Source organism: Pan troglodytes, chromosome 8 (genome assembly GCF_028858775.2).
Source record: "Pan troglodytes isolate AG18354 chromosome 8, NHGRI_mPanTro3-v2.0_pri, whole genome shotgun sequence".
NCBI lineage: Eukaryota > Metazoa > Chordata > Mammalia > Primates > Hominidae > Pan > Pan troglodytes.
In genome coordinates, this window is record NC_072406.2 from 41,090,518 (window position 1) to 41,115,793 (window position 25,276).

Sequence of the window (25,276 nt, forward strand, 5' to 3'; positions counted from 1 at the left end):
TATATTTGTAATTTTAATGATCTCACTTTTTAATAAAATGTTGACCTTTAAGATGGCATTTTATTAAAAATACATGATCATTTTAGCTACAAACATGGCCATTAACATAAAAGGCCCTCAAGCAAAGTCAAGATAACTCACCACCCATACTAACAGCCTCCAAAAATCGCACATGTAAATGAGGGGGAAGTGGGACTTGGCTTTCTGTTAACTCAAAGAAAATCAATACTACTACGTTACCACCTGCAATTTTTCAAATGGGACAGTTTAGATCTTTGATTACATTTCTTTTACATAACCAACCTGGTCTAATAACATCAGATAGTATGCATTTCTAATGTTAAAAATAAGCTTTTAATATGTTTAAATTTTATACGTGTTGATAGCATGGGAAAAGAGGTCCTAGTGAAATAGTCTTGACTCATAACAGAGGATTAGAGAAGGAGCCACTCTAAAGTTCCTAAGGTTTAGGCCAGGCGTGGTGGCTCACGCCTGTAATCCCAACACTTTGGGAGGCCGAGGCGGGTGGATCACCTGAGGTCGGGAGTTCGAGGCTAGCCTGACCAACATGGAGAAACCCCGTCTCTACTAAAAATACAAAAAAATCAGCCGGATGTGGTGGTGCATGCCTGTAATCCCAGCTACTCGGGAGGCTGAGGCAGGAGAATCACTTGAACCCAGGAGGCAGAGGTTGTGGTGAGCCAAGATCGTGCCATTGTACTCCAACCTGGGCAACAAGAGTGAAACTCCATCTCCCAAAAAAAATAAATAAATAAAAAATAAAGTTCCTAAGGTTTTAAGGAATACATTTGTTTGATACAAACACAGTCTAGAAAACTGCTTCATTTTTTCAAAGGAGAAAAAAAAAACATTTAAATTCTTTTTTTCTCACCTTAAAATTACTAAAATGCAGATTTTTTTAATCAGAAGACTTTTTAAAATCATTGTATGAGTTATTTTTTGCATCTTAAAAATCGGATTCATTTGACCAAGCAAATATTTAACTGATTCAATAGGTACCTTAACTACAAGGAAAAAAAAAATTTACTATAAGTGAACTTCTTAAGAAGATTAAAAAAAAAAAAACCACGTAGACATTAATAAAAACTAAGCAGCTGGAAATTATTAGATGATATTAGGTTTCTGACAACCAAACATTGAACATTTCTACTAATAAAAACATTTTGAATATAACGCCAATGCTGTTATAATAGTGCAAATCATAACCAACATAGTAACATGATCTTAATAGAAAATTATTATCTAAATGATGCTCTCATTATATGCCAATCATAAAATTATCCCAAAGACTATGGAGGATAATTAAGAACATCTTACAGTAACAAACAAGTAAAAATCTTGGGAGGAGGTTTAAACTGAGAAGAAATGCTAAATGTACATTTACTGAAGTCTAAAGGGGCTAGGTTAGGCAGCTTCCGTATTGACCTTACAAAACAACGTCAGAAAAAAATCACCAAAGAAAAATGAACATTTTCATGGATTATATTAGCCAATTATACATATGCTAATTTTGTAGATAAAGGGGAAAAAGGCTTTCAAACATACTATTAGAAAATTCATCTCTGCAATGTTGCAGGTTCAAAGTTGCTCTCAGTAAAATGTAAAGAGATGTTCACATGCCATAAATACCCTTGAGTATTTCAGCTCATCTCAGGCTAAAAATAAAAATAGAAACTCAAAGTACCTAATGAAACCACAAAAGTTAATAAAAGATATCAATTTGCAATTTTCAAAGAAAAATCTTACTTAGGTCTTTAAAAGTTTTCCTGATACCACTTACAATTCGTTTTTAAAGTACAGCACAGAACATTACCATAAAAACGGACAGAGAGAGAAGAAACCATATGAGAATTTAATTTTTTGTAAGCCGGCTAATAAAGAAATAAGCTCTTACTTATACCTTCAAAATTATGAGAAAATACAGTTATGCATATGTAAAATTGTATATAAAAATATGGTTCTGAACAGAGAGAAAAACTGATTTGAAATTTTAATATGTTTTCTCAGTTGAGTCTGTGCAACTTAAAATTCTCCAAACAGAAATGGTTTCTTTCTGTCAGAAAAAAATATTTCCAAGTAGTATTCCAGACATGCTGAGATTATGCAGCGTTCTTTCATATTCAAGAAAGAACCTGTGTCACTTTTGAAAGAATACCTCTAAGTGTTCCCTATGCATAAATATTATGTTTAGGAAAAATATTAAGGCAGTATATTTAGACATAGCTGTACTTAATTTGCATGACATTCTTTAATAAAATGATTGAATATTGAATAAATGGAATATTTACTGGATTTATAAAACATGCAGATAACTTGTTGAAGATCAGTGTTGCTTCAACATAGGAGGACAGACAGAAATAAGAAACAGGATTAGGAAAAAACACCTAGGAGTAGATGTGGGTAAATAATAACATTTGAAAGAAATAACAACAAATGGACAGTTTCATTTTTATTTAACTTTATGGCAAACCCCTCTTAACTTACATTAAGTCCCCAAACTGATCTTGTTTTAAAAGAATGTATGAAGTACTCCAGAGCAAGGGAAAAGTAGAGAAAAAGTGACTTTTCAGGAAATTATTTGTAAGAAAGTATGTTAGAAAAGAGATGCATGGTAAGTGATGCTTTGTGAATTGATTAGAACAAGTTTTCTATAATGAATTAACCAGAGGAAAACAGTCTTTAAATCTGACCAATGTTACAAAAGAAATTACTCTTCATATGGATTATTTTGTACTGCAGTAGGAAAAAGGAGAATTTTTAATGCTGATGGTTCGACCATCGAGAAGCAATTATACTTTGGAAGCAAACATACTGTTCTGAAAGACCAAAAATAAACTAACTTCTATGCCATCCACCAAAGCTGAGCAAAATTTTCAAAAGCCTATAGGAAGAAATGAATTTTTCCTAATAATTCATATATATGCAAGCATATACATATATAAACATATATGATTTGACAATCTTTATATACAGGCAGCCCTTGACTTGCGGACATTCAACTTTAAATGGTGTAAATTTCTGCAATTCATGTTTACAGCATACTAGCAATTCACCTTCATGTTATTATTACAATTTAATTTATTTTTAAGAGATAGGGTCTTGCTCTGTCACCCAGGCTGGAGTGGCATCATTGTAGATCACTGCAGCTTTGAACTCCTGGCCTCAAGTGATCCTCTCGCCTCAGCCTCCGGAGTAGTTGGGATTACAGGTGTGCACCACTGCGCTCGGGTTATTACAAAATTTTATGCAAACTACATACAACTTCCATTGCCCAGTGAGCTTTTTCCTTTCTTTTAATAATAACAGCCAAACCTCTTTCATTAATAAACATGCTAACCTCTTAAGAAATGAGGTATGTTACAGGTCAGTAAGAATCATACCACATAGTGTACTTTCACACCAGTGATAGCTTATTAAATATGGTTTTAAAGTATAATTCTCATAAAAATTGGCATTTAAATCTTGGAGTGTCACAGATCTCTATTTGGATGTCAACTTAGTACGCCTCAAATGGAGTCCCTGAACTTTTCCTCAGCCCAACCTACTCCTCCGCAGTCTTTCCCATCTCAGTAAATAGTAACTCCATCTTCGTAGTTACTAAATCCAAAAACCATACACCCATCCTTGGTTTGCCACTTTGTAGGGAAATCTCCTCAGTTCTACCATCAAAATATATCCAGAATGGGACATTTTCTCACCACCTCCACAGATAATATCTGCTTCCAGCCACCATCATCGTCTGCCTGAATGACTACAGGAGCTCCCTGCTTCTGCCGTTTCTCCCTTACAATCCATTCCCAACAGATCAGCCAGCGTGACCCTTACACACAGAAGGCAGTTCATGTTACTGCTCTGCTTAGAGCCCTTCAATGATCTGGAGTATAAGAGCCAAAGTTCCTCCTCCCACAAACATTCTATTATCTTGACAACCTCAATTCCTATCACTCTCCCCATTCACTCTGCTCTGGTCACTCTGGTCTCTTGACCCATCTTTAGGGCCTTTGCACACACTTGAGCACAATGCATCCTGTCTCAGGGCCTTTGCACATGCTGTTGGGGGGTCTGTGCACATGCATCCTGTCTCGGGGCCTTTGCACACACTGTGGGGGCCTGTACACATGCATCCTGTCTCGGGGCCTTTGCATACGCTGTCTGGGGCCTGTGCACATGCATCCTGTCTTGGTGCCTTTGCACACGCTGTCAGGGGCCTGTACACATGCATCCTGTCTCGGGGCCTTTGTACACGCTGTTGGGGGCCTGTGTACATGGATCCTGTCTCGGGGCCTTTGCACATGCTGTTGGGGCACCTGAACACATGCATCCTGTCTCAGGGCCTTTGTACATGCTTGTACCACTGCTTGGAATGCTTATTCCCAACAAGCTCACTTCAGGTTTTTGCTCAAACATGGCCTTCTCAAGGAGGCCTTCTTTGACCACCATATTTAAATTTGAAATGCCCATTTCCCCAGCTCCCTCATCACCCCATCTTCATTTCCACCTTACTTTTCTTCTTAGCACTTATTACCATCTAACGAATTATTCAGCAATTTGTCTCCACTCCTACTCCCAACACAAAAGTGCTAGAAAAGGAGGATGTTTGTTTTGATTTCTGTTGAAACTCCAGTGCCCAGAACAGCATCTAGAATGTAAAAGGCACTCAAAAATATTGTGTTATAAAATCCAGAAATAGCATTGTAAGAAAGTTATATGCTATAAATACCAGAAGAAAATGCCAACCAGAGCTAAGGTGGTTCTCTCTCGAGGGAAGCCATAGGAATGGGGAGGAGGAGGAGGAAAGGAGACTCCTGCTTTGGGTTGCTGGACTTGCAATACTATTTGACTTTTCAAACAATTTATTAAATGGAACCATGTGAAATTGCTGGCATTGTTATTGGGTTTTGACTGACAAAACAGCAATTTCATCTGCTTCAACCAAACGCATATAGTACTTTGGAGAAAACATATAATTTTAAATTATTTTAAGTAATTTTGGTATGAGGAATACAAAAAGAAAAGAGAAGACAAAAGGGAAGTGATTCACAGATTTGGCTAGGTGAAAAGAAAAATACCTACATGCTCTAAAATTTAGCAAAGAAAAAGTTAAGACACAACCAGAAGACCAGAAGAAAATGTGGGCAACAGAGAAGGGACGAATATTCATAATATAAGAAGAGCTCATCAAATTAACAGAAGACTGATGAATAACCCAACAAGAAAAGGGGGCAAAGAAATGGTTAAGAGGAAAAAACAAGTGGGATTGGGAGGAAAACTACTAAAAAGTCCCACAATTACGATAAGTCACAGAACATTTTAACACGTTTTTTAAATACATATGTTTACCATAAAATAGTTTTGCCATTTATGGTAGCATGTTGCTTATAAGCCTTGTTTTAAAAACACATAAGATCAGTAGGCATTTTTAGGATTTGGCTTTTGGGGGAAAAACAGAATTCCACAAGATAATTTTCTCAAGCTATTTGTAACAAAGTAACTTTTTAGCAATATATTCTTTTTTAAATGAGAGACTATGATCAAACTTGCTTATTCTACAAAAGAACTCAAGTCAAATCTTTGGTCATTAGTTGGAGTGCTTCCATAAAAGAAGATACTTTTATCAGCAACACTATTCATTTATCTGTCCTATTGTTTCACTGTGGAAGGATGCATTCTTTTTAAAAGTCTTTTTATATCGTATGACTCTCTTCTCAGGTACCCTCCTAGGTTTCCTAATCTTGGTGGTATCTCAAGGAACTTCCAGGTGCGCTAACCTTGTGGTTGTCTCTTGCACACATCAGAATAAGTATTTAGACCAGGAGGACATAAAGAAATGCTGTCATGGTGCACGCATACCAAAACACATTGGTCACATTTCTCCCTTTGCCATACTCAAGGATGGAAATGAAGCTATTTTTTCTAAGACCAAGAGTTGAATGGAGTGAATAGCTGTACTCTATAATCCCAGCTAGTCGGGAGGCTGAGGCAGGAGAATCGCTTAAACCGGGAGTCGGAGGTTGCAGTGAGCCAAGATCGCGCCACTGCACTCTAGCCTGGCGACAGAGTGAGACTCCATCTCAAAAAACAAAAAAACAAAAAAAAACAAACCCTGTCAAAGCCAGGTAGGCAGAAAGATCTTAAGTTATCCATCTGCCAATAAGAATACATTTTGCACAACATCAGCCCTTGAAGAAACATGTTGTCTCATTTTTCTAGAAATACTCTTGGGTTACCTTTACTTTCCCATGGTTGAAAATATGGATACAAAGAAACACTTTGCTATTATAGCACAAGCACCAGTACAACTGTTAGGAGAATGGTAACTGACAACCTGTCTCGGAATTGGCAAGTAATGAGGAATGGTGTGGACTGCGATGAACTGGAGTGCTCTTAATCTCTCCATTAAGGAATCAGTTAGAATGCAGCTCAGCTAATTATTATTATTTTGAGACAGAGTCTGGCTCTGTCACCCAGGCTGGAATGCAATGGCGCGATCTCAGTTCACTGCAATCTCCGCCTCCTAAATTCGAGCAATCCTCCTGCCTCAGCCTCCTGAGTAACTTGGATTACAGGTGTGCGCCACCATGCCCAGCTAATTTTTGTATTTTCAGTAGAGAAGGGGTTTCGTCACATTGGCCAGGCTGGTCTTGAACTCCTGACCTCAGATGATACACTGGTCTTGGCTTCCCAAAGTGCAAGTGCTGGGATTACAGGCATGAGCCACTGCGCTCTGCCTCAGCTAATTATTAACGTCAGGAAATTAAGGCCTATTTTGCACAAACCTTTTGTTCTGCCAAAGGAGCCAGAAATTTTCATATGAAATTTCTCAGTTTGCAGGTCTAACAAAAAATATGGATCTTTGTCCCAACACAGTCTGCAGAGTGTCTGTCTGTAAGCCTTCAGAGTGTCTGCGAGCCACCAGTTTGATATGAATTATTACATGATTCATGCTATTCTCATTCTACTTAGATGGTCCCCTATTTTCTTCTATAATTGGGTGATGTAGAATGATCTCTTGGAAGCACAAAGCTCACCACCTTTTCCAAAGAAATAATTCTGCTGGGCCATGGGATATCTGTATGCTTAACTTCACCTGCTAGTGCCAAATTATTTTATCTAAACCCTCCCATAGTCTTAATTCCACCCAATCTAGTCTTATTTGGACTTTTTTCTCTAATGGAATTGATCACTAAAACTGTGCTTCTAGACTATTACCTCTCACTACTAAAAGCAGAGAACTTACCAGGATACCTATCTACAGCAGTGGTGAGAAAGTCAGAAGAGAAGTGTAGGTGAAGATAAGATGCCTGTAACAATTTCTAGGTAGTCCTGCTTTTGTTTATATTAATAACATCCCTTGGCATCTCCAAACTGGAGATTTCCTTAGAAAGTTAATCATAAGTTGATTATATTGGGGGCTGTTTAGCCAACGGTTATTTACAGGGGTTATGGGAATAAGAAGTCATAAGGAAACATAATCAAAAAGATATTTGAAAGAAAAAGTTATTTAGAAGCTTTGAATCATTTACAGTTAACCACAATTATTTCCTTTTTCAGATATTCAATTCTTTACCATTGGCTTGGTCATCTCTGCCTATAAAAATGATCATATTATCCTCTCTCCCACTGGAGCACTCCTATCCTCAACTATAAAAACTGCCTCGGACTCAACGGCAATCCTTCCTCTGCTGTCAACTCTGTCACTCCTTGACACCTTGCAATTTGGCTTCCGGTGAAAATGTTTCTCAGATGTTATCAGTGATTCCGCGTTGCCAAATTCAATGGCATTTTGTCAGAACTCATTGTCTTTATGTGCTCTAAAGAAACCCATATTTCTGATCACCCCTTCCTTTTGCACATCAATGTATAATATAATACATCTACTGATTAAATACTCATTTTACAAAACTCCTAAATGCTAGAAAAGAGACACAGATTTAAAATCCATATTTTGTTCTTTGGATGAAATTTTATACAAAGAATAACACTGAGTGCCAAAATCTGGCAAAACTTTAATAAATGTGTCAATTACTTAACCTAAAACTTATGATCTCACATTATCCAGTACCAAACTAAATTTCCAGGCCCACCATCTACATATCATCGAACTTAAATATGTCCATTGCTCTTTCCATGCTATTTTCTTCTATCTTTATCCCCCACTCTACCTGGAATTACAGCTAACCCTTGGTGCCCAGCTCTAATGGCCTCTCTTGTGGGACTGGGTCCCTGGTTGCTTCAGGCTACGATGATCACCACCTTCTCTGAATCACAGCATTTTATGTGACAGTCATCAGATAATGCTTTATGCCACAGTTTTCTATAATCCCTACTGTCTGATTGACTGAGTATAGGCCCTTAAAGTTAGGGAGCAGGTACCACTCTTTCTATTTTTGAGAGAAGCAGAAGCATGCAGTGATGGCCATCCATGTCTTCACACCTCCCTGTACCCAAGCTCCCAGGGGCTCTCCTTCCACAGTAACCCTGGCTTGGCCATGAGACTTGTTTCATCCAATGAGATATTAGCAGATTTGATGCAAGCAGAGGCTTCCTGAGCATTTACATCCTGGAGACTGTTTTCTTTTGCTGTTCTCTGGAACTCTGAGACCACTGCACGGGCTAGCTTTGCGAAAGGTGAAACACTCCATGAAACAGAAACAAGTTCACCCACCTGAGCACCCCCAAACCAACCAGACCCCAGCCAAGACCCCAGCCTGAACAGATCCACCAAGCTGACCCAGGCCAGAAGAACCACACCGCTGACCACAGTATCATGAGAATAAATGCTTGCTGTTTTAAGCCATTACAGTTTCTGGTGATGTAGGGGGAGGTGTTAATGGATGTACCGGGTATCTGGCACACTGTATTATTCTGAAATGAGTAAAGAATACAATTTTAATAAAATCTCTCTCATCATCCAATTCTTACTTAGTAGATTTTCTCTAGCCTAGAAATTGAAATACTCCATATGTCTGCAAAGGGTTTTCTAGTTTGTTTTGTAAAATGAAAAATCAAAAGGCAGCAATTGTAAAAGACACAGTGCAAATATTCTGTCTCTGCAGATGGGGATGTGACTTCAGGATGCTCCATTTACCATGTTTGAGTCCTCGGGTAAATACTGTAAACTTTCTAGACCTTTGTTTCCTTTTCTTAAAATAAATACAATACCACTAACCTCACAGTATTAGAGATAATACACAGTAAATACCAAATACAGGCTCTGGTGCACTTCTTCAATAACCAGGAGATATTATCATCATACATAATTATTAATCTTAAAATAAGAGAGCTGAAGCAGCTGATCCCTAAATGTGTTTCTGGTTGGGCACAGTGGCTCATGCCTATAATCTCAGCACTTTGGGAGACCAAGGCAAGTGGATCATTAGAGCTCAGGAGTTTGAGACCAGCCTGGGCAACATGGTGAAACCCCATCTCTACCAAAAATACAAAAAAATTAGCTGGCCGTGGTGGTGCAGGCCTGTAGTCCAAGCTACTTGGGAGGCTGAGGTGGGAGGATGGTTTCAGCCTGGGAGGCGGAGGTTGCAGAGAGCCGAGACCATGCCACTGCACTCCATACTGGGTGACAGAGCCAGACCCTGTCTCAAATAATAAAATAATAATAATAATAATAAAATAAAATAAAATAAAATTCACCATTCATTCCCTCTCACTACTAAAAGCAGAGAGTTTGTCATGATGCCTGGATGTGGCAAGAGTGGGAAAATTTGAAGGTAAAACATTGGGGAAGATCATTTTAATGCCTTGAGCAATTTCTAAATATTTTCGTGTATAACAACCCTCGGCATCTCCAAACTAGAATTTTTTCCTGCCAGTACAGATTAGAAAGTTGGTCATAAGGCTTAATTATATTTGGGGCTGTTCAGTCAATGTTTACTTAGGAGGAGGCTGTGGGAATAAGAAGTCATAAAAAAGCATAAACAAAAAGTGGCCAATCTCGGTCGCTCACACCTGTAATCCCAGCATTTTGGGAGGCCGAGGCGGGCAGATCGCTTGAGGTCAAGAGTTTCAGACCAGCCTGGCCAACATGGCGAAACCCTGTCTCTACTAAAGATACAAAAATAAGCCAGGCGTGGTGGTGGGTGCCTGTAATCCCAGCTACTCAGGAGGCTGAGGCAGGAGAATCACTTGAACCCAGGATGCAGAGGTTGCAGTGAGTCGAGACTGTGCCACTGCACTCCAACCTGGGCAACAGAGTGAGACTCCATCTCAAAAACAACAGCAACAACAAATAAGCAGAAAGTTGTCAGGAAGAAAAAGGTTATTTAGAAGTGTTGATTAATTCACAATTAACTAGGTAATTAGAAAAGTCCAGATGCCATTAATTGTGTAAAATTGCTTAGTGCCAATAGGATGCTTTTCCACCCTCTATCAAAAATTATACAATTATTTTTATCTTATATCAAAAATATAAATTAGATTAATATAAAGATAGGGCATCTGGGAACGTTTCCGGAATAACCAAAGCACACTAGGAAACCCTTTGTGTCCAGCCCATTGAGCCTGTGTAACGTGAAGGTGCATGCCACCCCCACCGAATCTCAGAGCATGCGAGTGCAAATGCGCTCATTTCAGATAAAACGAGGTAATGACTTCGAGGAAAGCAACAGAAAGAAAGAGATCCTCCTCCGTGGCCAAGTGCTCACCTATATAGGTTCCACTGTTGTTACCAGCATAGTCAGCATCTTCTGGATGGAGTGTAAAAGCATACAGAACAAAAGCCAAGAAATAAAGCAGAACAGTTAGAAGGCCAGCCGCAGATGCAAAAAAAAAAAAAAAAAACCACTTAAAACAATTAGGTAAAGCACAGCATAGAACAGCCCTTGCAATGCCACTCTTAAACATAAAACAGTTTGTTTTATATTTAAGTTTAAAGTGATATTTTGAAACATCATGCAGGGTTTTTTTTAATTCCCCCAACTTTCTTCAGTGGTTTCTTGATGCAGTTCCAAGAAAATTATACGAGACTTGTCAGAGAGGTTATATTTTCTTCTTCTTTTTTTTTTTTTTGAGATGGAGTCTCACTCTTTTGCCCAGGATGGAGTGCAACGGTGCAATCTCGGCTCACTGCAACCTCCGCTCCTGAGTTCAAGCGATTCTCCTGCCTTTGCCTCCTGAGTAGCTGGGATTATAGGCACGCGCTACCACACCCGGCTAATTTTTGTACTTTTAGTAGAGACAAGGTTTTGCCATGTTGGCCATGCTGGTCTCGAACTCCTGACCTCAGGTGATCCACCCACTTTGGCCTCCCAAAGTGCTGGGATTACAGGCGTGAGCCACTACGCCCGACCTATATTTTTAAAGTTAAGAAAATGATGCCACCTGATCCCCCAAAGTACATTTATTTTTGTAAATCAGGCTCTTAGATAATAGGTAAAAATACAGCACTTATTTTGGCTCATTGGATTAGACAGAAAGGTTAAGATGAAAATATGTCCTTTCTATTGATAAGAAGAGATTTCATGTTGGGAGTAACAGGGGAATGAAATATTGCTATTTCTTTTAAAGAACTGATAAAAACATTTGTAAAGTAAGCAATGTGCTAGTATTTTTAAGTCACATGAATACTAGGCTATACATATCTTAAAAACTTTATTTAAGTAGTGGGGTACTTAATATTTTAGGCCTCTTTCTTGTGGAACTAGCAGCATAGACTGCACAGAAATCAAATAATTGAGAAGGTTCCCCTAGATCCTACATCAAAATACATCTGTCAATACATTTGAATAATACTGTTTATTTCATTCACATTTAAGACTACTGACAGAATAAAAATATAATGTATTATTTCAGATTACATTCTATATTTCTGCTGCATAAAGCAAAAAAATGCATATTTCTTTCTAAAACAAAGTGCAACCACAATTTTTGGTATTGTAACGTCAAGATGGAAGTTTGGATGTACAACAGAGTACATTTGTAAGTTGATTGTTATATTCAATTTAATCCTACATATATGTGCACTAAATAAAATGACTAGACTATGCAGGGTAACTTATTATACATGTACCTTTAATTTCCTCTGAGAAGCACAAAGAAAATGAGAAAGGAAATGATTAAATGTGCAGAAAATACAATTAGAATAGGAAGATGTTGCACCCAAAGGAAAAAAAAAATCCACCTACCACACTCAACTGTTTCCTCATCTTAGCAAAGCCAAAGGAAAAAACAAATGTATTTTAAATGTTTCAAAATTATCAGTCAACAAATAAATAGAATTTATGAAAAACTACATTTTAGGCTGCACTGCAGCCTTGTTTTAAAAAGAATGCATACACTTAAGTTGTCAAAACATAGTCCTTACATAGCTTATTAAATAACCAAATGGGAAAAATAACCAGAACAAAAACCTTCAGCATTTTTTTCAAAATAATGTCTTTAATAAGGGGATTACATTTATTTTCATAGAACAGTTTTGTTTGTAAATCAATCTGTTCAACACTTAAAAGAAATTTCTTGATAAAAATAGTGGAAAGAAAAAAGGATATTAGAAACAACAAATTTTGTCCTTAACATATCTAAATATCCTGTAAATTTAACAATAACCTGACAATTATCAATGTTATATACATATCAAATGAGTTATGCAGAATCATTTATTTTTATTCTGTCTATATTATCTGATGAAAGGTATTTTAGAAAGTAATCCTAAACAGTTCCTAAATTACTAATAGGATAGCAATTTAAAAGTTAAATATGACTTCAGAGATCGCTTTCAGAAGGGTGGAAAAAATACTGGCAATATTACAGAGGCAAATCTAACTATGAGTCAAGGTACAAAGCATTTCACTACAATGACCTCAGAGCAAACAGGAGTGATCAGAACAGTTCTCCCCTCATCCATCCAAGCTACAGAATAGTGGCCAAAGAAAACACTTCCAGGAAGGTGTATACCACTGTATTTTTATTTTTCAAATACCTATGGATCCTTAAACTATGTTGGCTTGGTTTGACCAGTATTAGCAAATATCACAAGCAAATCATTATTATTATTCAGGCTCGTGCTTTGAATCACCCAAGTTGTGACTTTATTTAAGCTCATGTTTTAGTAACTCTGACCTGTCACGTGCATCTAAAGCAAACGGTTAGAAAACAAGAAATAAACGATATGATGTGGCTTAGGCAAACAGCTAGGCATGATGGACATCAGATGGGTCACTTTGAAATCTCAGGTACTCCATTATAAAGTGGGTTGTTAAACATAGAGTCTATTTTTTTATAGGACCAATGGGATAGATTAAATACTACACCCTCGATTAAAGACTTAGCGCCATGGAAATCAAATGATAAAAGCCATACCACAAAAACCAACAAACAATTAAAACACCAATGCCAATCCACAAAAAAATCTGTAATTTATATCACATATAGTATATATTTCATATTCTAATAAAATGTCATGAATATGCTGTATAAATTTGCAAAAGAATGTTTCTCCATAAAATTTTTAAGTAGAGAGAAAATGATATTTTTATATTACTGATATAACCACACACATATATTCAGTAGCAAGTATCATGCTTAATGAACATCCAGTAAGAAAAGGAAAGAAACAGAATTTCTCAGACTTAGCAAGTTTGAACAAAGAGGAAAAAATATATAAAACGTTGATCTCAGAAGAGAGTTGGGATAGTCGCATGATTATTACTATGTGGAAGGCACTGTTCTGTGTACACTACAATACACAAACTTATTTAATTCCCCAACAATCTATGAGTCCAGTACTATAATCCCCATTTTTTTCAGATAAGAAAGAACCCTATAGTGAATTCTCATAATTTTATGTTGCTTTGGCATCCATTGTGAATCCAGGCTTAACTTTCTCATATCAGAAACAGGGCTTAGTCGCCCTTGACATGGCTTCAAGCTCTCTGCCTCCTCCCACTTCCTCAAGGCAGCCCATCCAGAAATCTGCCTTATACAACTGCCTGCTGGTGACCACCTCACTATGGGACATACGGATACAGCCTATTTGACTCACTCCGTGACCCCTACACCCCACGTGGACAATGCAATTATGCTGCAGTGACCACCTCTCAGTCACAGCATAACTCCACGGAACTCATGCCTGCTTTCTTTACACCCACTATTTAGAACTCCCACAAGGAAAGCTTGCTTGGGTAATGCCCTGGACCCCAGTGAAGGCTTTGGTCCCCCCATCTCTCTTGCTCCCCACACACTGGTTGAGTCTGCATCCCAGACAACTCCCCTCTTCCTGTTGGCCCTGCGAGGTATACTGCTCTCCTCTCTGGGATCTGTGAGTAATACACTGCCTCTGCTATTTCATGCACCCCTGCTATTTCACGTTGCCTCCTCTGTGTCTCACCTGCCCAGCACACCTGAATCTACAGTATTTCCTGGTCAGGGCATTCCTAGAGAGTGGCTATCTTGGTAGGAATAAACTGGAAACAGGTCAGACAAGAGCCCCAAGAGTGTCTGTCAATATAATCAAGTCCTTATGAGACAGGACATCTGGTCACAGGTGGACACTTAGGCATTAGGCCTTCCACCAGAAAGAAGTATCCCAAGAAAGGCACACTGCAGACAGCCATGACCACCTCCCCTGCATCAGAGCAGGGCTAGAGTTTATAGCCACTTTCTAGAGAGAGCTCAAGAACTAATTAGAAAGAAAAAAAAATACAACACACTTGTCCATGTTAAAACTGGGATTTGGACCCATGCCATCTGGCTCGAGTCTGAGTTTTTAATTCAATGCTATGCTAATCATGACAAAATCATGTTTTGATTACTCAAGTCTCAGACTAGAAATGGGCAGGAGAGAGGTTGAGGGACATAATGTTTCTTACAAGTTTCCTATTGACTTAGCATGACCTCCCATGGCCCGCCATCCCTCCCCAAAGCTTCGGTATTCCAAGGGAGAGTCTCCTGCCAGGAGTGGCCAGGGAGGGCCAGCTCCTCTCTCCAGTGTTATCAAGAGTCCACCATCTGCTATCTTCAAGTACATTAGAGCAGGAGAGGAAAGTTAGAAAAGTGACAAAGGGGAGGCCAAGAAGATCTCAAAAAGATGAATGTGGCTGAGCACAGTGGCTCATGCCTATAATCCCAGCACTTTGGGAGGCCACAGAAGGAGGATCACTTGAAGCCAGCAGTTTGAGATCAGCGTGAACCACATAGTGAGAACCCATCTCTACAGAAAATTTTAAAAATTAGCTGGGGGTGGTGGTGCACGCCTGTAGTCCCAGCTACTCAGGAGGCTGAGACAAGAGGATCACTTGAGCCCAGGAGTTCAAAGCTGCAGTCAGCTATGATGGTGCCACTGCACTCAAGCCTGGGCGACAGAGTGAGAGCCTGTCTCAAATAAAGGAAAACCTTTTTTTTTTTTCAAAGAGAAAGATAAATGTGCTGTCTTAACAGAATGAACTAGAAAGGTTCTGTGAAAAGCACGTGCTGAGTCCTGCACACTGGGCAGTAGTAAACGTCCCATTCTGCTGGATGTCACTCTGCAAGGGACATGTGTGACACTCCTGACAAGTGGAGAAACTGTGTCTATATTAGTGTGCTATTATTCACATGGGCAAGGTTAAATCCCCATACTAGAAACCACTTTCCTAAATTCCCCACCCCCTACCGCAATCCCTCCTAAAAGTCTGCAATAATCCGCAACCACAGATCAGACCCCTAAGAGTTAACCAATGCTTTCTAACCTGCATGGCATTGAGTCCCCAGGACAAAATACAAGAGACAATAGGGCTGAGAACGCTTCCAATGGAAAGACTAGAAGCATCTACTCTGATAGTGTTTGAGAAGCAACATCTTGGGGAATCCCAGGAGAACACAGTTCACTGAGACTGAGTGTGAGCAGTAACAGTTAGAAGGTTCTTCACCTCAACCATCTTCGATTTAAGTGATCAGATATGAAATTTACAACTTAGTTCATCTACACCTCTTTCCACCCAAACTCTGAACTCTGGCATCTTCCAGATAGTATTAGTATTAGGGGGAAAATACGTTACGTTTTTTTTTGTTTGTTTGTTTGTTTGTTTGTTTTGTTTTGTTTTGTTTTGTTTGAGATGGAGTTTTACTCTTATTGCCCAGGCTGGAGTGCAATGGCACAATCTCGGCTCACTGCAACCTCTGCCTCCCAGGTTCAAGCGATTCTCCTGCCTCAGCCTCCCGAGTAGCTGGGATTACAGGCATGTGCCACCATGCCTGGCTAATTTTTTTGTATTTTTAGTAGAGACGGGGTTTCACTATGTTGGTTAGGCTGGTTTCGAACTCCTGACCTTGTGATCTGCCTGCCTCGGCCTCCCAAAGTGCTGTGATTACAGGCGTGAGCCACTGTGCCCGGCCAATGTTAGGTATTTTTTAAAACCCCACGTGTTTCTGTTTATACAAGACCCCACCAATATTAAGAAAATGTTTGACAATGTTTTAGACATACAAACTTCATGTAACAACATAAGCAATGTGTTTGTTTCTGAATTAACTTTATGTATGAAAACAACAAATAAAATTACTTAAGAATCCAGGAAGAAGAAGCTTACTCAACTTGAAAAGCTTTATTACAATGACTTGTAGCGTCCTGTGATATATTATTCCTAAGTGTTAAGACATTCCAAAATACCGGTACCGTGTGCAGTGAATTCGTTATTTTACCCAATGCTTAAATTCTTTTTTGCCTATTGTGATTATCAACTGACAAATGTTTGCCTTTGAATGAACTAAGTTACACCTTGCTTAAATGGATACCCTTTGGCTTCAGTTAAATGTTTTCTTTTTACCTGCATAATAATAATCATGACTAGTTAAAACAAATTCTACAATAAAATATTTTGTGTTTTCCTTTCTAATCTTTAAATGGTTGAAAAATTGTACATTCTTGTTTCTTTGACTGCAAAAATTTTTTAAGAGTTATTGTGTAAAACAAAAATTTTGAATTAAGGTTATTCAGTCAGCAATATTAGAAACTTTTAGGTTCTTATATTTTGATAACTAAAAAAAGGAAACAACACTATAAAAACTCACACTTGAATATTCTGTTGTAAAATACACTACCTGGATAACAGCTTTTTCTTACTCCTTTCTGAAGACAATTATACTGGATTTAAATATTTAATATAAATCACATCCTACTGAAGTTAAATTAATTTGATGTCATTAGGAAGACAATTCTTAACTTGTATTTAGATTTCAATAGAAAAGCAACAAACAATACCACAAATGAATTCCTATTTCTTTCTTAACGGTTAGGTAGTACATGCAACCAAACTATAAAAATAAGTTTTAGGCAGAAAATTAGAATACTTTAAATTATATTGACACAAGAAATGCAAGCTGCCAAGTTTCTGTCATGCAAAAGTACTCCTACATTCTATCTGAGACGTAAGATTCACTTTTACTCATTTCCAGAACACTTAAGCTACATCTTTTATATAATAATCTAAAAGCTGGTCATATAAAAGAAAATCTATCAGACTTTGAGGCCTGCTTTTCTCTCTGCATTGCTAATATAAATCCATTATGTGGGAACCTATCATTAGATGATGGAGAGGGAGGAAAACAAATTTCCATTACAAATATCTTTGTTCGGTAAGCAATTCTTCCAAAAAATAGGGGGAGGAGACAAGTCCTTATATCCAGCTACTTAAGACTTAGAAATATTTTAGGTTTAAGAGGTCATGTTTTAGTTTTCAGGAATTTTTTAAGAGGTAAATTATTTTTTTGTTTGAAAAGCCTTTTTATTCTTCTGGGTTTGTATTAGATACACAGAGATTCTTTAGGGGAGGACATAACCAAGCAACAAAGATGAATATGACTTGCACTTATGAATTTTGCATAAGGAGGCTAGTTTTAAAGCCTAAAGAGGTTGTTATTATCATGGCTCCTGATTTTACTTACCTTGGAGCCAAGAACTGGAGCTCTAGCACAAATATAAGTGCAAAAATGCAAAGATAGTAAGATTGGGATGTGCCCTTCCTTATTTACTTCTGTGTTGATATTAACTGAAACCCTATAGTTCCAGAACCATCTTCCATGAACTTTTCCCCCATGCAAACTCAAGTTACAGTGATACACGACAAATGAAATAAAAAGCAAAATAAAGATTTTAAAAAGAGTAATACGAGCAATCACTTTGTATAAAAAGTTAACTGGCTAATTTCGTAAATGGTATTATGTGACTAAATTCATTATTTCAAATCCTATATTTGCAATTTCCTCCTAGATATTAAGTACACTTGTAAAAATTAGTGGATAAAGTTTTTATCACTGTATTTTTAAAATAAATTTATAAACATTGACATGATAGAATTATTCTTCCTTTATAAATTTTAATTGAATCAGAAACTTTTTTTACAACCCTATTCTATTAATATTCAAAATCATAAAAACAAAAGATTTTATACCAACTTGCTGTTTTTCTTCATGGCATTTTCCTATAATTCAACAAAGGGCATAATAACGTAAGTTTCCTATTCCAAAACCCTAAGTACCAAATATTGAAATCCAGAAAGTAGTGGATCAGATGGCCTTTACAAGTTTTAGTTTGGTAAAGAATCATCATCAAAACATAGGTTAAAGTGTTTTTAAATGCCATTTAAAATGTTCAGAATCAATACAATGATTTATGCATAACTTTTAACTTTATGTGAGACAATATTCAAGGAAATTTCAAGTAGAATTTCAATTCTTTGAGAATAAAGACATTAGCTGCCTATTTAATTGTCACAGAAATATATTGTCTCTCTGAACAAGTCCATATCTGTTATATGTTTATGATTTAATAAGGATAATTTTGACCAGATTTATTTGAAAATAAATAACATATATAAAAACAAACAATGCATCTCTCAGTGAATCAAACTCTAGTTTAATAAGAGAGACAGAGAGAGAGGAGAAAGAAAGAGAGGAGGACCAGCAAACATTTCTGAATGGTATTCAAGAGGCAGAAAAAGCAAAAACAAAAACAAAAAAAACCAAAATTAGTCAAATGAGGACATTTCAGTAAAGATAAATGCTAGAATAAATATTTATCAGATCCAAATATTGAAGTATTAACATAAAAAAGAAATTATGCAAATCAACATACAAAAGGACTCCGTTACAATTAATACTTCTACATACACACACACACAAACACACATACCCCAACACACACCTCACCTTCATATGCATCTATATAGAAATCAGTTTGAAAGAGCTATTAAAAAGCAATATATCCCTTTTGTATAGTTCTTTTAAAGAAATACATATACACTTATCAAAAATTTTCAATCAATGAAAATTTATAATAATATCAAACTGTACATTTCTAAGTTGCCTAGGACTGAAAAAGAGTTGAGTATGGATCCAGATTCGAGTATAATTACATTTATTTCATCTTTAAGTGACACATTATCTTATCCCACATATACCAAATATATTAGAAATGTGTAAGCCTCCTATTTAAAAATCCCTTTGACAGCCAGTCAGGCAAGGAGCCTCAAAGCTCCTTTCTGTTAGTGAGTTGGCCAGTGAAAAGTCATCACGCTTAAGAACAGTGCAATATTCTCATGAAAGCTTTAAGTTTTCTAATGTCAGAAGACTTGTAGCATTCTGTGACAAGGGTTTTTTTCCTTGTGCCTAGACTTAATGTAGCAAGGACAAACAGGCTTTTGAATCAGTGCTCCACTTTAAGCATTTGCCTGCTTGTGAGATTTATACTCGACTACAGTTTGGCTCCCTTCTAATGTGATTCCTGGGCTATATGCTTCTGCAAACTGACAGAAATCACAGGAGATGTGAAAAATGCAACAATACTAAAAACAGATGTTGGTGTAAAATTCCAGGGCCATTTATTTGGTCATTTCGCTGTTTAATGTACAGTTTCTATGCTAAAAACAAAGGGTTGGTTTTTTCCTCTTAAAATACCTAGAACCATGAAACATCTAGGCGAGGTGGAACAGGGAATTTATGGGATGCAGACTTGAAGAGCTAGGTGGTGGGAAATAAAGAAAAGCTGACAGAAGGTTAGGCTGAAAGAGAAAAAAAAGTACTTAAATGCACACTATGTTTTTCAGTAGTCATACAGTAGCCATCCTTTGTCTTTCTCTCATTTTCTTTTAATCTAGTCTGGTAATAACTCCAAAGGGATAGGCTAAAGGTCAGAAGTATTATGATCTGGGGATAAGAAAGGAATTAAGAACAATTGGTCTTGAGCACAATTGCTTTTGTACCCAAGAAAATGGTAGATTTTTTTTCTCCCTAATCTTTACCAAGAAATACCTAACCCAAACTTCCTGGCTTTGAAGAAGGAAGAGCTGTATTTTAGGTGACATTTAATAAAATAACTATATTTGGAAATCAAAGACAGTAGTAGTAGTAGTAGTCACTTTCTTAAAGAGTGAGTCATGGATTTATTATTAACAACCTCAACCACCCCTTTCCTCAAAAGATTCATGTTAATATTCCAAATATGAATCTCATATTTGTTTGTTCCTGAGAATTGATGATCCCAAAGTTATTGCTAGGGTAATAGGACCCTTTGTTCTGCCATGAGCACCTGCTTTAATAGTCAAAAATAAACATCAGGGTTTGGTTTCTCTGCATTCTTATTAACAAACTTACATGATTTCCTGTTGGAAACTTTCAGGGGCTGAACCAATATTTCTGGTCGTCTCAAAGCCAATCTCCTGGGAGAAAGAAGGTCAACATACCTATCAATTTTCAGCACAGGTCCGAGGTGAATACAATATCAAAATATTTAGTCTTAAGAAAAAACTTAAAGGTTAGAGAAAAAAATGAATGTAATGCAATAGATTCAAATTAAGAAACAAATCGCCCACTTTCAAATTTTTGTAAATTATCTTCCCTCCCTCCAAAACCACTGGTCTTTTTTTCTTTCCACCTTTCATATCAACATGGTTTCAAGATATTAATGTGCTATTTTCCATTTGCTTCATAACAAAAATCTAATATGACCCAGTACTGTCATATTATTTTTGGTCATTCATCATACTTAGTTAGACAAAACAGAAATCCAAACCCATGGGATAAAAAATTCTAAGGCAAGGTTTTATAGCATATTTTATCACATCAATGCTAGAATGATATTTTGCAGAGAACAAAAGGTCAGCTGGAGAAAAGCCATTATTATGTACCAGCAGCTCACCTTTCCTGGAAATGCTTTGAGGGGATCAAGCCTGCCCTGGGGTTGGCATCAGCTTCGTGTTTCGCTTGCCACCAAGTTGCATCATCTTGGCTCATAATCTGAAGAATATCTCCCTTTTTGAAAGAAAGCCCAGCTTCCTTACATGGAATTGCCTTATCCTCATTAGGATTATAGTCAAAGAGGGCTTTGATAAACATCTGGAAGAAAAGTTTCATTAAAGATGAATAAAGATAAAAAATAAATGTGAAATGGCCTATATTCTCCTAACTCCGACTCCAAACACAGTAATTTTAAAACTGGAATATTGAAAGAAATGTGTTGTGACAAAGTGGATACGTGTTGGATGGAAAAACATGACTTCCCTCCCACGCACGAAGAAATGTTTTTAAGCAATAATTACCTTGCCTTCTGTTGATGGTGTCTCCTCTTTGCTGCCGGGTATAATCTTAAATGTAATTGCTCCCTGAGACTGAGCCTGGTATCAGATAAAAGAAGGAGTTATTAGAAAACCAGACCCAAGGAAGAATAAGGTAAAATAGGTAGAAAGTGAAATGCATCTGAAAATTTACAAGCTTGGGGCTTCTACTCTTAAATAGACTAAACGGAGGAAACTATTTTTGTAGAAATTCCTGTAATGTGAGAAAGAAAGCTCTGAAGTTTGTAGAATAAGTTAAAAAACATTAACTCCTAAATCCACTTTTACTTCCTGTGTACTTTTAAGCTGTCAAGTAAATACATTCCCATCCAAGTTTCTTCGAAATAGAAACACACAAAATATGCACAACACCTTAAATAAACACAGTATTCAATGACTAGAATAGATAATGTATAAAGGTCTGGGTGCAGTGGCTCGTGTCTGTAATTCCAGTGTTTTGGGAGGCAAGGTGGCAGGATCACCCAAGCCCAGGAGTTCAAGACCAGCAATATAGCAAAACCCTTGTCTCTACAAAAAAAATTTTAAAAATTAGCCAAGCGTGGTGATGAAGCTAAGGCCTCTTGAGCCCAGGAGTTCAAGGCTGCAGTGAGCTGTGATCGCACCACTGCACTCCAGCCTAGGTGACAGAGCAAGAAGCTTTTTTTTTTTTTTTTAAAGAATAATGTACAAGGTTCAGACAGTTACATTTAAGTATCAGCATCCATGTTTTGGGGGACAAAACACCTATAATGTCAGTAGTGCAGTTACAAATACATGATTCAATTAGTGGCAATGCCCATCAGAAAAAAAAAAAAAAAGAACATTCATATCTATTGTATTCTGGTGAGCGAGTAAAATATCCAACGTAATAGATTAATTGAAAGATGAAAAGACTGAGTATCTATTCTAACTTCATTAAAATAAGTACCAGCACCCACAAGTTTTTGTTATCTCAGATAGGATTTCTCTTTAAATATAGTCTCATGTCATTCTCTGTCTCTCTATTTTTACCATGTATTGTAGCCATATTTAATTATTTATGCCATTATTTCATAAGATATGTTACTCCTGCTAATTTGTAAGCTCCATAAAAGCACTAAATACTTGGCACATTTGAAAGATATGAAAGGAAGGGGGGTAGGGCAAGACATATCTCTGAGTCTCACTATCTGTGGTGCACTGGTAAACCAGGACTCCATTTATTTAAAAAAAAAAAAGGCTCTGATGTGTACTGTCTGTCAATTTCCACGGTATAAATACTTTCACTATAGTCAATTTCAATTCACCAGCATGAAGTTGCTGAAAGCTGAGCTGGGAAATGGTGCATCACACAGTCAGCTCTGGGCCGAGCCTTAAGAAGGCAGCTCTAGTGCAACACAGCAAGTTAAGTAAAATGGGATTCTGATAGTTTAAATAATAGAATTTTATAAAGGGTTGATTTATTTCAAAATGGTAATATCATTGCTACTGCTTATTGTAGAAGGCGCTCACAAATCTTATAAAGAATTCTCATACTGTAATACTGAATTGCACTGGTAGAGAGAAAACAAAAGTCTTTTCTATAATCTCCTCTTATTTTTCTAGTTTGTGTCTGTGTGTTTTTTTTAAAATGGATCTATGGTCCTTACAACAGTGTCATTTAATAAGGACTCAATTGTTATTACTATTACTGCTGAGCCATATAGGTCTATCTCTCATTGTGATTGCCTCACAATAATCTAGCATATGGATGAATGATTATTTGATCAACGCAACTTTCTTGGTAGTTTCTGAATATTTTTGAAAAATTTTGTTTATACACATTTACCAAATTATTGCTTGAGGATTCATTTCCAACTAAAGGGTATGCACATTTAAAATTTTGATAGTTTCAGATCTCAAAAAGTTCTACTAATAATTTATCCCATCCCCAAATCATATAAATATACCTATTTTCCTATACCCTGACCAACTCTAGGCATCATCAAGCTTTCCAATCTCATATCCTGAAAATGCTTTGAGGGGATCAAGCCTGCCCTGGGCTTGGCATCACCTTCGTGTCTCCAGACACCTATGTTTTCTTTTGTAAAGTATTTGTCCATGTGCACTGCTGATTTTTCTGTAAATGTTTTTCTTATTGATTTTTATCATCTCTACATATTTTGAAACATTAGCCTTTTATTATATATATTGAAAATATTTTTCATACAATCTCATTTGTCTTTGATGTTTCTTTATGGCATCTTTTTTCTATAAAGAAAGTTCTGAATTCTAGTAGACACATCTGTTATTTTTCTATTTGACTTTCATATCAAGGTTAAAAAGTCTTTTTCTACCTTATAATTATAAAAATTGTACACTACATTTTATTGTGCAATTTTTGTGTTTTTTTGCACTTATTTAATTTGTTGGGAATTTATTTTTATGTATTGTGTAAAACAAGGATTGACCTTATTTTTTCTGCGCCATTAACCTGATACCATCTATGAAATGTTCCACTGTTTTCCCACTGATTTAAAATGCCACCTTAACCATATACTAAATTTTCATATATACAGAGATCTGTTTTTGAGACACACTCAAACCTCTTCTAGTTGGTATAGGTTTCCAGTATGTTTTCACATATAAAAGAGAGTTTCCCTTCCTTTTATCTTACAAATGAACTTTAGAATTAATATTTCCAAGGCATACAATAATTTTATTCAAGTGTCAGATTTCAAAAGACATCTAAATTAGTTTGACTAATTTGTATTGCTATGATCTATAGCATGGAATGTGACTGTGTCAATGGGAGGAAGACAAAGATAAATGCATCACCAGCCACAGTGTAGATGCCATCTGCTAAGTATAGACTTGGGACAGGGACAGGTACTAAACTCTTTTTTTTTTTTTTTTTTTTTTTTTTTGAGACAAAGTCTTGCTATGACGCCCAGGCTGGAGTGCAGTGGTGTGATCTCGACTCACTGCAACCTCCATCTCCTGGGTTCAAGCGATTCTCCTGCCTCAGCCTCCCAAGTAGCTGGGACTACAGGTGACTGCCACCACGTGCAGCTAATTTTGTTTTGTATTTTTAGTAGAGACGGGTTTCACCATGTTGGCCAGGCTGGTCTTAAGCTCCTGACCTCAGGTGATCCACCTGTCTCAGCCTCCCAAAGTGCTGGGATTACAGATATAAGCCACCACACTCAGCCCTAAAACTCTTTATATATACTATCTCATTTAATCCTCAAAACACTCCAGATGGATAGTTACCTCTTATTCTCATTTTGTAAATGAAAACACTGAGGCATGAATAGATTAAGATATTTTCCAAGAACACACAGGGATTAAGTGTTCGAACCCTGCACTGCTTAATACAAATCCTGTCTATGTCAAACCAAGTCTAAAAGTCTGAAATACAGTGATTCGATTTTATTTTTATTGTACCTTTAAAAGAAATTTACAGCTTACCAAAATCTGTATTATTTCCTCAGGCCTTTTATCCTCCACTGGTATCCCGTTGACTTCCCTAAGTTCATCACCAACATGAATAAGACCTGAGAAATAGGAGATTTTGTAAATCAGCAGTGTTACCCACAACCGAAACTGTAATTTGCAGCTGTTTCCATAAGTAAAGCATTGTTAGGTTCCCTTAATACACTTAACGATTGGAAAGGAGACCTTCACACGTCTCAGGTTTCAGCCTCTATGCCTCTCCATAGCAGTGACTCAAAAACCACAACATAGTAATGCTGGCCAAG

At 37.0% G+C, this 25,276-nt stretch overlaps 1 protein-coding gene across 22 annotated transcripts in view; it reads right to left on the minus strand.

The window, feature by feature from the left end:
* The window catches only part of MPP7 (MAGUK p55 scaffold protein 7), a 255,744-nt gene that overhangs the window by 47,882 nt on the left and 182,586 nt on the right, over nucleotides 1-25,276 (minus strand). For all 22 annotated transcript variants that reach the window (XM_507720.7, XM_054660889.2, XM_054660885.2 and 19 more), the window contains 4 exons: nucleotides 24,987-25,072; nucleotides 21,543-21,617; nucleotides 21,143-21,339; nucleotides 20,599-20,663 (listed from right to left, as the gene is read on the minus strand). In XM_507720.7, the coding sequence (XP_507720.3) occupies nucleotides 20,599-20,663; nucleotides 21,143-21,339; nucleotides 21,543-21,617; nucleotides 24,987-25,072 (423 nt within the window). The remainder of the gene's footprint in view (nucleotides 1-20,598; nucleotides 20,664-21,142; nucleotides 21,340-21,542; nucleotides 21,618-24,986; nucleotides 25,073-25,276) is intronic.